Source organism: Panthera uncia, chromosome C2, assembly GCF_023721935.1.
Source record: "Panthera uncia isolate 11264 chromosome C2, Puncia_PCG_1.0, whole genome shotgun sequence".
In the NCBI taxonomy this organism is placed as follows: Eukaryota; Metazoa; Chordata; class Mammalia; order Carnivora; family Felidae; genus Panthera; species Panthera uncia.
Window position 1 is genome coordinate 92,789,541 of NC_064810.1, and position 15,158 is coordinate 92,804,698.

A 15,158-nucleotide genomic window follows, 5' to 3' on the forward strand; every position below is an offset into this window, starting at 1 on the left:
GGGAGCCTGGGTGGCTCTGTCTGTTAAGTATCCCACTCTTGGTTTCAACTCAGGTCATAATCTCATGGTTTGTGGAATCAAGCCACACGCTGACAGCACAAAGCCTGCTTGGGGCTCTCTCTCTCCCTGTCTCTCTTTCTGCCCTCCCCCGCTAACATGCTCACTCTCTCTCAAAATAAATAAATAAACTTAAAAAAAAAATTAAAATAGAGGGCACATGGGTGGCTCAGTCGGTAGGGCATCAGGCTTCGGCTCAGGTCACGATCTCACGGTTGGTGAGTTCAAGCCCCGCATCAGGCTCTGTGCTGACAGCTCAGAGCCTGGAGTCTGCTTTAGATTCTGTGTCTCCTTCTCTCTGTGTCACTCCCCAACTCTCACTCTGTCTCCCTCTCTCAAATATGATAAATAAACATTTAAAAAAATAAAAATAAAATAAAATGCAGTTTATGGCCTGACAGCTCATCAAAAAGTCACTTCTACAAGAGCCAGAGCACCCTGGTGGAGGTAACACGTTTCTGCTGGTTAAACTTAATCTAAAAGGAACATTTAAAGAAACGAAAGAAAGATCAACACCAGAACTTTGGTGACAGTCAGCCATGAGGATTATTTGTTACAACTTCGATAGGAATCGAACATGTAAGAGTTAAGGTGATATTCTCTTGCAAGAATTTGAGGAGCCAAAATTCTGCAAAATCAGTCTGGAATAAATGTATAACCTTTGAGGGTTCCCTGAGCAAGGAAACAAGATTATTTCATTAAAATAAACTAACTAGTTCACATACTTGAAGTACAGCCACACAGCCTCCACCTGGAGGTGACCTGAGGGGAACACCCAAGGGGAGAACCAAAGCTGCCCAAAACAAAATTATTCTTTGAGAACATCCATAGAAGACTGTGGGGCAACAAGACCCCCATGACCTACTCCATAGAGCAGGGCAATATTGATTTTAGCCTCAGAAATTTTCAGAGTGGATATTATCAATCATCCCCCACCCAGGGGAAAAAAATTAAGACACTTGTAAGACCCCACAGAATGTCTAATTTTAAGTGATACGATTTGTGAAGAAAATGTGGATGAAAACATGCTTCTAGGCAGTTCAGTAAAGGTAGGATGTCGGCCAAAAGTGTTAGGGTAGTTGGTTTAAGCCATTCCTTTTTGACAGCAGGACCACTGTCATCTTTATGCATAGTTTGAATGAAATTTAGAAATGCTTATTGCGGTTTTGATTTGTATTTCCCTGATGATCAGCGATGGTGAGCATCTTTTCATCTGCAACAACATGGATGTGTAGAGTATATAAGTCAGGCAGAGAAGGACAAATATCATATGATATCACTCATATGTAGAATTTAAGAAACACAACTGATGAACACAGGGGAAGGGAAGCAAAAATAAGATAAAAGGAGAGAAGGATGCAAACCATAAGAGACTCTTAAATACAGAAAACAAGCTGAGGGTTGCTGTGGATGGGTGGGGGGATGAGCTAAATGGGTGACGGGCATTAAGGAAGGCACTTGTTGGGACGAGTACTGGGTATTATATGTAAGTGATGAATCACTAAATTCTCCTCCTGAAGCTATTGTTACACTATATGTTAACTAACTTGAATTTAAAAATTAATAAATAAACAAACAAACAAATAAATAAATAAATAAAAGACAATTTTTAAAAAGGCAACTTAGAGATGCATAGACTCTTATTCCCTTATTTTAATTTCCTGCCTTTCTTTAAGATGGCAAATAGGTACCATGCCAGTGCTAGTTGTTGGTGGCTCTCTGTTTAGATAAACATTCTCAGGTCTTGTCTATGCTCAACATAAAAGAACATTCTGGTCTGAGAATGACATAGAAGGCTGGAGGAGTGGTTTGAGGCTCCACCAGGCTTTCTCCTCTTCTCTTGGTACCCAGTTTACAGTATTCATTGCAACAGATATCAATGGTATCGGGCCCAATATGGGATTTAGTAGGAGATAAAAAGTGGAGTGGAACAGAGACCCTGCCCACAAATAGCTTTCATCTTAGATTGTAGAGTAGGTAAGACATACTCAGATAAACATAATTTAACACACAATGTGATACAAACTCTAAGGATTAATGAGACAGATGATGCCCCAAGGAATTTAAGATATTGTGTTGTCTTCTTTGTCCCATCTTTCTTACTTGGTTCCGTTCAAAGAATCTTCTGTGTACCTGCCACTTGCCTAGCCCCACATAAGAGGCTGTGGGTCCAGAGGGAATCAAGCATAAGCCTTCCCTCAAGGAGCTGCTTCTAATAAGAGTCAGGGTTTTGTAGAGGTATCTGCTTGAGGTCGGGGACTTGGTCTTTCTGTGACATGTTTTGGTATGTACCCAAAAACAGCTCCATGCCCAGGAGGAAAGAAAGCAAAGATTTTTCCGGGAAAGGCATTGACGTTGGAACACAGCAGCTGGAAATTGGCAAGGTGCCCTCAGAAGGTTGGGGAATGATTTATTTTTCCAACCTCGCCACGGGAACCAAAGCCCTGGCAGATGCCTCCATGCGTTAGCGGCAGCTGATCTGAATGAGATCATTATTAATTATTAGTCACTTCTGAGTGTCTTTCTCAGAAACTACAGAGTACTTGGGAAGCCCAGACCCTCTTGAGTTGCAATCAATACTTTGTACACCTCACACAAGGACCTGAGTGGCATGTAATTATAAAACAGTATTGATTCCTGGCGAAGGGGTTGAAAATGTACAAATCCTTCACATAAAAATCAGCTAAATCTTCAAAAGCCTCGATTATTTTTTTTTGTCAAGAAAGAGACCGATGGTGGGAGTAAAAATCTTGAAATGTTAGCTAAATTAGGGCTAGTTCCTGCCAGGAGCCAGATCTGTACACATAATTATTTTATCCTCTGTGTTGGCATTGGTTCACTTGGGTTGAGTGTTGGAAAGATCTCTGTTTTGGGTCTGTAATCCAAATTATTCAGTCAGTTCCTATGATGATGTTTTCTACTCGCATCTTCCTGTATTATTTTTCTGCAAAACAAATAATTACATGTCTGGAGCTTGACTCATCCCTATCCCCCAACACACCCCTCGTTCCTTTCCCTAAACCTACCTTTCCTCTCTGTTTCAAACCATCTGCTCTGCTCCTTGGCCAGGAACTCCACTCACCCTCACAAGCCCCATAGTCCCCAAATCCTGCCTATTCTGTTTTGGCCTAATTCTAATTTCTACTTCTAACTTGGCATCCACTCCAGTCCTGTTAGAAGAGTCGGAAACCTGGATAGCTTTTAGTCTGTCTTCCTTTTGGCTGCGTCTCCATTCTCAGCAGTGATTATGAACATGGACTCTCCAATTGCCTTTGCTTAACTCATCGGTGCCCTGTTATTTTCTGTCTGTACCCACAGAATGGCCTAGCACTGTATTTCAGCTCCTAGTTATGCTTCCTCCCATGACTGTTAGGAAGCCCCTTGAAAATGCAAGTTTGGTTATGGCATTTGACTGCAGGAAGTCCTCCAATGGCTCTCTATCACCTACAATCTGAGGAGGACAGATAATTGTTGATCTGGAAGTGACAGATGTTGAGTCTCAAAAAATGTAGCTTATCTGCAAACCTCAGAGGTCATTGGAAGACAGCAGTTTCAACGGATTGCAGGAGGAGGCCACATTAGGAAGGCCTCCTCATTTGTGGGCTTCTTTGGAGGTCTGAATGTCTGCTTGGGTGTGCTGTGGCTGTGACAGAGAGCTTTTGTATTAGAAGGCTCTTTCCCTGGTTGTATAAAGCTAGCTTGTCAGTGTGATATAGTCACAATCCATTCTGTTTTCGATACCTCATATTTTCTCAGCCAGGCAGTGACGTGTTGTTAAGAATGTTAAAAGAGGAAAAAAAATGTTAAAAGAGAATTGGACGCCCCCCTCCAATCGGTTCCCTCAAACTGGTTCCATATTTGAGGAAGAAGAACTCCCAATGCCAGTACAGAGATCCAATACCAAGGGCTACAGCATTTCTCAAAAGGAGCACAGATAGCATGTGGTATAGGAAAATACTTTGTAATGTGTGACTGTCCTGTACATTGCAGGAGTTTTAGCATCCCTGACACTTCATGCTAAGCGCCAGTCATGTCCTCTGGTCATAGAGACAACCAGAAAAACTCCCACATGCCCCTACACATTCCAGATGCTCCAGGGATTAGGGAACGATACTGTCCCATTGGCAAACGCTGGTTCCTGTAACTGTTCCTAAGATGTTCTCCTTTTCTGAGAGTGTAATGAAGAGCTGGATGCGTCTGTCATCTTTCTGTCACCCCCTGTTGCCTCCTCATCTTCTGCAGTGATTGAGTTCAGGCTGTGGAGTCATATTGCCTGGCTTTGAAATCAAACTCCACCACTTACTGGGCATGACCTTGAACGTGAGGATGACCTTCAAAATTGCTTAATGTCTCTGAGCTTCGGTTTTCTCATATAAAATGGGGGTGATAATAATACCTACCTCAGCAGATTTTTGTGAAGATTAGATATGATAAAGCATGAAAGATGTTTACCACACTGTCCATATTCAGAGGCATGGTGATTGTATGAGATGATGATGAATTTAAAGGTCTTACTTGAGTAAGACATTGAAATTGACACTTACAAGTGAATTCTTCAGAAAATAAATAAAGGCAGCATGATGTATCGGAGAGGGTAATGGACAGGGTCAGAATCAATGAATTTTGTTGTACTCTCAGCCATTAATTACTGTATGGCCTTGAATATGTCACTTTATTTCTTTGGATTTTGCTTTCTTTTATCTACGAAATAACTGCTCTACGTGGTGTCAAAAGAATTGAATGACATGAGCGTTACAAATGTGTTTTTAAGTTTATTTAGAGAGAGGGAGCTGGGGAGAGGCAGAGAGAGAGAGAGAGAGAGAGAGAGAGAGAGAGAGAGAATCCCAAACAGCCTCCACACTGTCAGCACAGGTTCCAATGTGGGGTTCAATCTCACAAACTGTGAGATCATGACCTCAGCCGAAATCAAGAGTGGGAAGCTCAACCAACTGAGCCACCCAGGTGCCCCTTAAAACCTACAGAATCTCCTAAACAGTTTGATGATATGTAATGAGTAACTTACTTTGCATTGATGTTTCCTACCCCTGGTTTGAAAACCATCATTAGCCAATAGGGAGAATGCACTTAACAGGAACTTCTTGGGAGGACTAAAATCTGGAGAGTACTTGCATCGGAAACGACAGGGTGTTGGGCGTGACACTGAATTGCTATCAGCCCATCCTTGCCAGCGAGTCCCCCAATAGCACGGGACAGAAAGAGCCTTTGGGCACGTAGGCATCTCTGGAGAAGAGGGCACGTCTGCGGCTCTGCAGCCCTCGCTGCTGCTGTCCCGACGGCTCAGCACCAGGCCCCTTTCCTTCATGGTTGTCCGCTTGTGGCCCCACAGCAACAACGGCGAGAGAAGGAGCTGCGGAAGCAGCAAGAGAGAGAGCAGCGCCGGCACTACGAGGAGCAGATGCGCCGGGAGGAGGAGAGGCGGCGCGCGGAGCACGAGCAGGTACAGCGGGGACGGAGCCCGCAGATGGCCCCTGTGTGAGCTCCGGCGCCCGCCGTCCCTGGGGTGTGGGTCACCTTCTCTTAGGACTGCTCAGTTTAAGCAGGTTTTTACTCTTTCTCGAGCCGCTCTTCTCACCTATTCAAGAAGTCAAATGCACAGCCTTGGCAATGCCCACTCATTGAGCCTCGCTTCCTACCCAGGCCAGAGTCCCCTGACATACCTTGATCTTAGGGTTCTCCCAGCCCTGGGTATGTTCTTTGAAGGTAGCGCCACGGCGTAATGAACGAGCCACATCTTTCATTGCTTTAGAAGGGCTTTTCCACTCCTGCAATCTCCCATCTCCATGACGGAGCCATGGATGCAGGGCCCTCTCTCTTTGTTAGAATCGCATTCTGACAGCAGCAAGGTGGCACTCTGCGGGATGGTTCCGTTACAAAGACTGTGCACGATGGCATTCAACAATTATTTTATTCCTGCTGCTTGCACAGTTGCCTTTGAACTTTATAGCATTGTTCATTCCGGGTAGCCCATAAAGAGGGAACCTGTAATGAAAAGCTTTAAGATGTAGCCGATTAAAACCAAATCGTAAGGACAAAGCACTGAGCGATCTCTGTCGGCTGCTGTAGGTAGAGGGCTTGTGCTTTTGACTGCATTGAAATGCTTTGGCTTCGGTACTTTTCCTGTTTGGTGAGGAGGCGTCTGGGTATTTTTTTCACTCCTTCCTTCCACACTTTACTCGGCAGCTCTTGTCACCTTTGAAATTACCGGTTCTTTCTCTCTCTCTTTCTCTCTTTGTGTTCCTCTGAATTCTCTGCTGCCTACCTCTCCAGGAGTACATCAGGCGACAGTTAGAGGAGGAGCAGAGACAGTTAGAGATCTTGCAACAGCAGCTACTGCATGAACAAGCTCTACTTCTGGTAATGGGAAAGCCAAGGGCCAGCAACCCGCTCTGTGTTCACCATGTGTGTGCGTGTGTCCCTGTGTGTGTCCCCCTAACATGCCAGTCCACAAGAGGGGATCCTCCAAGCCTCGTGGACCTCAGAAAGTCTCATGGAAACTTAATACATCTCCTGATCTAGTTTGCCGTCTTCATACATTTGAGACACATGTTATGTGTTCCTTATTAACTCTGCCTCTTTGTAAAACTTTAGCATGAATCCTGTCTTATTACAAGTTCAGACTGTTTTTGAGAGCCACTGTGTTTATTGCAGAGTAATTTTTAAGGTCATTTGCAACATGCTGGAATACAATCACAGCAAAATGCACCTCTTCTGTAAGAGCCCACTCAGCTCTGCAGTCATATTTCATTTGCAGACTATTAGTTTTACCCTTATGATGGGAACATTTTGTGTTCCCTGCTCACACGGCTTCCACTTGAAGTACTTTTTTATTATTATTGCACTGCTCTCCAAATGAGCTTCTTGATATATATTTTTTAACTGAACTTCTTATTCAGCGGCACTGTGATATTTTTTAGCCTGTGCATACGCTTGCTAATGGCCTTTGTTGGTCCAAGTTTTGTTAAACAGAAGATGATTTAAGCAATTATCTGTAACTGCTTATTTAGTTTTGTACTTAATTGGACATGTTTGAATGGTTTAATTACTAAATCAGGAAGTGGATGACTCCTTATAGGGGTTGTGTGCTGACCATCCAAATGTCCTCATTATTGCCACTTTCTTGGTCACATTTCAGGGGCAAGTCACTTTGCAATGGGTGGTGTTCTGTAGGGATTTCCATGAAAGCAATAGTGTTTTCACTAAGTGCTAACCCCTGGCTGTGGCCTACCTCTGTGGCGCCTCCCTGTTAGCATTAAGGCCCCTTGTTACCATCTCTTCCGGCTCCATTGCATGCTTTTCCAGTGCTGGCCGATGGTTTCCATATGGTGATTTGGCCTTTTCTTCGCTCCTCTTTTCTGATCTGGATAGGAATATAAGCGCAAACAATTGGAAGAACAGAGACAAGCAGAAAGACTACAGAGACAGCTGAAGCAAGAGAGAGACTACTTGGTGTCTCTCCAGCACCAGCGGCAGGAGCAGAGGCCTGTGGAGAAGAAGCCACTGTACCATTACAAAGAAGGGATGAGTCCTAGTGAGAAACCAGCATGGGCCAAGGAGGTAAGTACGTTAGCAAGTGTCACCATGTCCTATTGACCAGGCTATTGGCTACAGTGAGTTCATCCAGTAGAAGTAGAGAATTGAACTAGCTCTATACAGTTGGAAAACAATTCATCACGAGAAATGCATGCTTTGCTTCTGAAAGGGCCATAATATTATTTCTGTAGAGAATTGGCAAGACACCTTAATCCATTAGTGGTTTTTTGTTTTCCAGGCCGTTTTTTGGGGTTTTGGCGTGTTTTGTATTTGTTTTTTAATCTTCTCGGATACAGGGGATTTTTGTGATCAACAACAGGAAGTAGAAAAACCATTTTTCTCACAGAAGTCCAAATGAGTTTGTGGCACGAGGAATTAAGTGACTTTCCCATGAAAGAATATGATTTAATAAAGATTTAAGGAATTTTAGGTAGAATCATTTCTTGTCCATACCTAGACCCTCAAAGTTATCATCAGCATCGTTGCTAACCTTCCTTTGCTCTGTTATGGTACAAATGGACACACCGTTGGTCTCAGACCTGTGGTTGTGGTCGTCCCTTGTAGGATCAGAGGTCATTTGTATTGCTTTTGCAAATACTTCCAGGGCAATGGTTCTTCATTTGCTCAACTACCCAACTAAGGATGGATTTTCAGGAACTTGGCTCTGTGATGAGCTATTTTAAAAATCTAATTAAAAACTATTTGCGTGGTGGGGGTGGGGGGTGGGGGGGAGGTGACAACTAAATGGGTAAAGCAAAGAAACAAAATAATAACTCCAGCCAGGATCAACATCCCTCCCAGGAGTCACTGTGTCATCTCACACACATAACACTCTGGCTTTCGGTTCTGTCATTGCTTGTGGCTCCCAGTGATTTCCTGTAGTTTCTTATGAGCATGGTGTTTATGTCACTTCATATTTTGTTCTAGTATCTTCAGGTATTTATAGCCAGAGCTTTTTCAAGTTATCTAGACCACAGTCTCACCAGAACTGGATTTCTTACATAAGATCCTCCTTTTCTAAAAATATTTCTGTCTTTTCGTTTTCTTATTCTCTTTCATATATGTAAAAAATATGCTTGAAATGATATTGCCCTAATGTTAATGATGATTGTTTAAGGGAAGTAGACGCTGCAGGGATTTTTCTTCCAACTTTTTTGTATTCTTATATATTGTGTAAGTCTTTTATAATGACCATGTGCTACTCTTACAGAAATTATTTTTTTTTTCTTTTAAAACTTAAAGAAATCTGAACCTGTAGAGAAAATCGTTTGATCTCACATAGAGAATGTTTTGGATCACTTTCTTTTAGAGTCTGTTAATACGATCTGTATTTACCTATGTCTGTAACAGCTGCCTCTTTCTCTTAGATCAATAACTCAATTTTGTGATCCAACTCCCAGGTCCAGCACCGACTCTTTAATAACCCACCTATCCTTCCAGCTAAGCAGAATCACCATGCTGTTCAACAGCAGCTGACATGCATCCCGGCTGGTAGAGATGTGCCACCTTCCTCCACTGCTAACCCATTTTCTAGTCCTGCCAAGTTGAAACCCTCAGCTAAGCCAGACTCACAGCTCCTGATCATGGCAGGTGTTCAGAAGGCTGAAAAACTAGGCTCCACTAAGCTAATGCCAGTATCACCTGCCGAAATTAATGATTCCAGAGCAAGACTCCTGTTGGAGCATCACTCGCAGAAGAAAGATGGACCAGCTTGTCCTAACAGAGTTGGTCTTGAAGAACAACTGAAGGCTCAGGAAGCCTCAAGGATCATAGTGAGATCCCCCAGGCGATCTCGCTCCCAAGGATGCAGTCCGACTCAAGAGTTAGGATCTAAGGTCATTTGTGTGTCCTCTCCCAACATCTTCAAAGTGACAAACCCTAGGTTGTCCATCACTGCAAGTAAGGAGGGCCTTGGAGACTCCTGTGGACCTTGGGGCAGGAGGGGCATGAATTCACGCATCCTTCCAAGTACCTCGACGCCTCTAAGAAGTGCTGCATCGCTAAATGATGTTTCCTTGATGTGTGACTACATGGTCCTCAGTGTTCCCAGCCCCCAGCATGAGTTTAGGAGAGGGACACCTACAGATCCCGTTGGAGAAGACCGTGATTGTTTGCGAAGCATCCCAGAATTCCTTCTTTCCCCCATGCAGCTCCCTCATGCACAAATGTACCAGAGAAGGGGGAAAAGCTTGGAGCAGTTCCCACGTCCTACCTTCCGCCTCTGCCCAGCACGTTCCGATGTGAACTTAACTGCTTTGACCTCATGGTTATCTAGTTATTCTTTGTCTTCCTCACTGAGTTTCCTGGCCCATCCTCTCTGTTCAGAACTAGTTCACAGCTCCCGAGCTTTCAGAAGCCATGACACTCCTGGGCGCCAATCTTTGCAGATGTCATCAAGGTGGTTTTCTAGACCTCCTAATTCCCTTGTGCTTCCTAGCCAGACTTCTAGCAGTGAAAGAAACACAGTAGTTGGGCGTGCAAACAACCCGGCTATGTCGGCAAGCACTCCCGATGTGAGGTTCCCTGCCCGTCATAAATCTGAGCCACTTCTGGTGGGTGACATCTTCCAAGGTCCCTGGCTTCCAGGCAGCTGGCGCTCTTCTTTGGGCTTCATGCAGTTCTAGACATATGTGGGAACATGCTTCTGGGGCTCATATTTAGTCCAATACTTCTGGGTGTGGTTAACATAATCCAGCTTCCAACTAACCAATCTATTCCATGAAACAATTCCCAAGTCTTAGAGTGGGTGTTCACATTTTAGAAGAAGATGAAACATTTAGATCACAGAATAAATGACAGTGCTGAATTTGGGATTGGAGCAACTAGTACACAAATAAGAACAAATAATTGTGTGCTTTGGTTTGTTTCATCATTTTCTTAACACCCACTTCTTAAAATGGGAATAAAAATGGGTATGAGGATCCTTATCTTCCTGACCTTTTAATGCTTCTCGTAGCAATGCATGAACTTCTCTTCTAGAGCATTATTTAAAGACTTTTTTCCTTATAGTAGTGACGTAGATGGGGCTGAAAGTAGCTGAACAGTAAAATATTTTCAAAATTTAGATATGGATGGAATTTCTAGCCTAGCAGTATCTTAATTATCAACCAAGAAAAATAACCTAGGTTAAACTCTCCTTTGCAGTTAGAATAAAAGGCACCCTTTCTTTTTCTAATGCATCCTCTACCAGGGTATAAAATTGGAATTATCCTTGCCACGGTCCCCTGTGATGCAGGGGCTAGGGCTTTTTTGCCCCTGTGCCCTTGAAGACACCCCCAGCTGTCTATTCCCCTGGCGGCCTCTGTAACTTATGCCAGTACTGGTTTTCTAACCCATGTCTATACCTCCTCACCAGAATGGTTTTTCCTTCTTTGGTTACTTTTTCATCCCTTCTTTCTCTTCCTTTTTTCAAATCAACAGTTCTTCATTAGCTAGTGTAATGTTATAATGCCTCACCCTCTGTGATTTTTTTGCTTCATTTTGTAAAACGTAAGTCATCATTGCATTTCTCATTAGCCTTCTCATTAATCTGTTGGGTGTAATAAGAAAAATAAAAATACTCGGTCATTTGCAAATCTTGTTGAGCTCTTCCCTCTCTCCTTAAATTTTTTTAATGTTTACTTATTTTTGAGAGAGCGAGAGAGAGTGTGAGCAGGGGAAGGGCAGAGAGAGAGAGAGAGGGAGACAAAAAATTCGAAGCAGGCTCCAGGCTCTGAGCTGTCAGCACAGAACCCGATGCGGGGCTCGAACTCACAGACCGTGAGATTATGACCTGAGCCAAAGTCGGACATTTAACCGACTGAACCACCCAGATGCCCCTTCCCTCTCTCCTTTCACTGAGTATTTGATCTGTTCTGATTGTTACATTGACTGTGATTTTCAGATTTCAGCCAGGGAGGAACATTTATGTCTCTATTGAAAGGAGGGGTGAGGACATTTTTACTCCTTTCAAATTCTCTGCCATTTCTGGATTGGGATGGAAATCAGATTTGTTCTGTAAAAACATCAGTATGATATTCTGTTCAATGTCAGCAAAATTTGAAGGTCTTTTTCTTTCTCATTTCCACTTTTTGAAAGATAGAGATTTATTTTCTTATAATACCTTTTTTTTTTGTTTAAACAATGGAGCAGATTCCTTTCCTTAAACTGGCATGTGATTGGGCCTGGCAGTAACTGTGTGTGCCCCTCCCCAACTTTTTCTTCAAATTTTCATCAACACACAAAAGTGACAGAATGCTGTCTCTACATGAATGCTGTATGAAATTGTATTTTAATTTTTTTCAATACTACATCATGTTCTTACTCTGTGATGCATTCCAGTCATCTGGCCATGGTTTTATTTGGCAAACAATGGACCAAGATATCCCTTTATATTTCATCGGCCCATTGGACTCTGAAATCCTCTATATGAGAACTCCTCTACTTGGTTTTCCCTACTCAGTAGTGATGTGGGTTTTCTTTTTTTCCTTTTTGTATGTTATTTTATATATGAGGTTTCAAATGACCATTTAGAGAGTTTATAGCTCTGCTCCCTTCTTTCCTCAGTTTCTGCTTCTCTCTCTTAAGATTTGGCATAAGGAGGTCAAGTTCAAGTTCTTCCACCTCCTGGCTGGGTGACATGGAACAAACCTTGGAGCTTTCCTGGGGTGCAATTTCCCCATCTGCACTTCCTGCCTTCGGGAAGGCCCCTGGGCCATTGTGTGTATGAATGTGCCATTGAAACCATAAACACTATGCAGATACAAATGAAAGATAGCATTCAACACAGTCATACTTTGTTTCCAAGGTCACTGTCACCCACAAGGAGTAAGTGTTTGCCTCTGTTGTTTCCGGTGTGTACTTCACACGGGCAGCCCACATGCGTCCCCATCTCCTCCACCCTCCTTCTCCCCAGTGATACATGCACACTTCTTCATTCCCTCTCAGCTTATAATATTTGCCTTATTATTTTTAACTTAAACGCTCCATCCCCATGGAGACCTATACTTTTCTTTGGAGTCACTGGTTAAGAGTAGATAGTGGAAGAGTAGTCCCGGCTCTTGTCTTCAGATGAGACCGCATTTTAAACATTTCATATGAATGAGAGTCTCCCCTATCCTCAGAGGGGCCTCAGAGAAGGGCTATCCCCAGTCTCGCTCAGTAACCATCTTGCTCCTGTGGTTTTTGCCAAAGGGCAATATGACTCAACTCTTTATGGGACCAGTGAATACAGGGCCAGGGTATCTAAACTTAAAAGTTATTTGTTGACTTCTTTCTCCAACATTTCCAGTAAAGACAAAAACATCAAACTGTTTTGTTCAGTTTGAAAAAAAGGAATTCCCGTATGATTATGTTCAATTCACCATGTATAAGCTTCTAAGTAAGACCTTCTAGGCCTCCATAGACCCCACAGAAGCTGCATCATATAAAATATTATAAAAATGCACCCATGTGACATAGTAAATATATTTTTGCTGTCAACATCTAAAAGATTACTTCTATAATTTTGTTTTGAAATTTTTCTCTCGGCAGGTATCATTCATTATTGCTAAGTGAGACACTGTAAGCTATGAATTGTTGTCAACGTACAAAACGCTTCAACAATTGACATCGATATATTTCCTTTTATACATGCTTAAACATATTTTTATTTATTTTGATAAATTTTTTGAAATCCTACAATCAACAAATTTATTTTCAGGTCTTCTGTGCTCGTATAGCCTTTATGCATCTCAGAGGCCTTAGACATCACTCCCATTGAACCCAATGGACAACACAGTGCTGCCTGGAGCAGAGTTTTATTTCTGAGACTATAATTATGGTTTTATTTCTCCCTATAATGCTATAAAACATAGCATAGCATTTCTCTTTTATTTAAGTTTATTTATTTTCAGAGAGAGAGAGAGCACGAGCAGGGGAGCAGCAGAGAGAGAGGGAGTGAGGGAGGGAGAGGATCTCAAACAGGCTCCACACTGTCACCGTGGAGCTCGACTCGGGGCTCAAACTCATGAACTGTGAGATCCTGACCTAAGCTGGACGCTTAACTGACTGAGCCACCCAGTATAGTACAGCATCTCTGCAGAGATGATCTGAACCTCCCCAAATTTAGTTTTGATGCTCAAACAGTCCTTTTAATAAGAAACAAATTGCATTTATACTAAAACTGATCAGCCTCTCCTAATCTTGTTTTCTATATTCATTGATAATCCCTACAAGTATGAAATCCTTTGTAACGGATATCTTTTGTTGTCATGGTCCGGCACCTTGACCTTCTATATCTGTTGCTACTAGAGCATTCTTTTTTGGTGGTACTTCTGACATTTTACATCTCCTTGGAGCAGAGGCTCAGCTAATAGATTTTTGATATCATGCAAGGCAGATCGAAATATATCTCCATTGTCCCCATTGTTTAATCACAAATATCCTTATTCTGTTTGGAAAAAAAACACCTTCTTTATTTGTCTCATTCACATATCTATCTCCTTTTCGATTAGTGAAAGTAAGATGTAGTGAATCAGGAGACAGCCCTTTGCCCAGTATCAAAATGATCAGGAGGGGCCTGCACCCAAGTACGCTACCCAACTTCTCCTTTGTCTGATATTAGGATGTTTGATTTGATATCTTTGCTCCAATATTCATGTTGTTCCTTTGGTGCAAAAGCAGTGGGCAACATTATCTTCCTAAAAACTTTGGGACAAGGTTCTCTTGAGACAAAGTATATAGCCAGATGGCTCATTGTTACACCTTTCTCATAGATTTTCAAATTTCGTTGGACAAGTTCCAACCCAAGAAATTTCACCAGATTTTGAATCATCCTGAAATAATTTGCAAAATATAACCATAAATTAATTATGCCATATATTCTAGAATGGTACAACCTGACACATACGAATGGTAGGATTTAGTGTGTAAACCAGATTTTGCTAGAAGTACATTAGTAATATTTATACACGACCAATCAAACCCATTAACTTCCTATGAAAATCAGCACCTCACTTTCTGCCCTGTTCATTTCCCATGGCAACTCTATGGCCCATATGGCCTGTGGTGAGAATACCTCCTTTACTGGAAGCTTGCTGCAGGCTGTTGGCCAAAAAAATTCTTTATCTCAAAAATGGTTTCTTTGCTCAAGATGGAGTCTTTTTCATCTCCATCCCCTCAAGGCAGACTTTTTCAATTGCTGTTTTTAATGTGCTGTCTCTAAGTGTGTGTTTAACAAGGAATGAATTTTATAGTTAAAAAATAAAAATAATGGCAAGTATTCCCCACTCTCTGAATATATTTGGTTCCTGACTGTTGGGTAACAGGTGGCTATCGATTGGATAGCCAGGTATTTCTCTGAAAATGCATCTGAATCTCTTGGGTTCCTGAGCTCAGACTGCAATGACCTGCTTAGACTGGGGGAGTTTGGACGGTGAGGGATGCTTGTACACGTGATTTATCTATTAATGATCTTCCGTGGAAATAAGAAGATGGCTAATATTTGACCAATTTCAGTGGCCTGGAATAGTCACTTTCTTTTTCAAGGAGTCTAGTACTTAGAAAAGCAATACATTGAATGCCTTCCTCTT

The 15,158-nt window shown here is 42.3% G+C and overlaps 1 protein-coding gene across 3 annotated transcripts in view; it reads left to right on the forward strand.

The window, feature by feature from the left end:
* Positions 1-15,158, forward strand: part of TNIK (TRAF2 and NCK interacting kinase) — a 393,469-nt gene that overhangs the window by 313,036 nt on the left and 65,275 nt on the right. For 2 of the 3 annotated variants that reach the window (XM_049628571.1, XM_049628572.1), the window contains exons 13-14: positions 5,405-5,515; positions 7,444-7,632. In XM_049628571.1, coding sequence (XP_049484528.1) covers positions 5,405-5,515; positions 7,444-7,632 — 300 coding nt within the window. Of the gene's footprint in view, positions 1-5,404; positions 5,516-6,345; positions 6,433-7,443; positions 7,633-15,158 lie in introns of all 3 variants that reach the window. The other variant, XM_049628573.1, reaches the window with a different exon arrangement.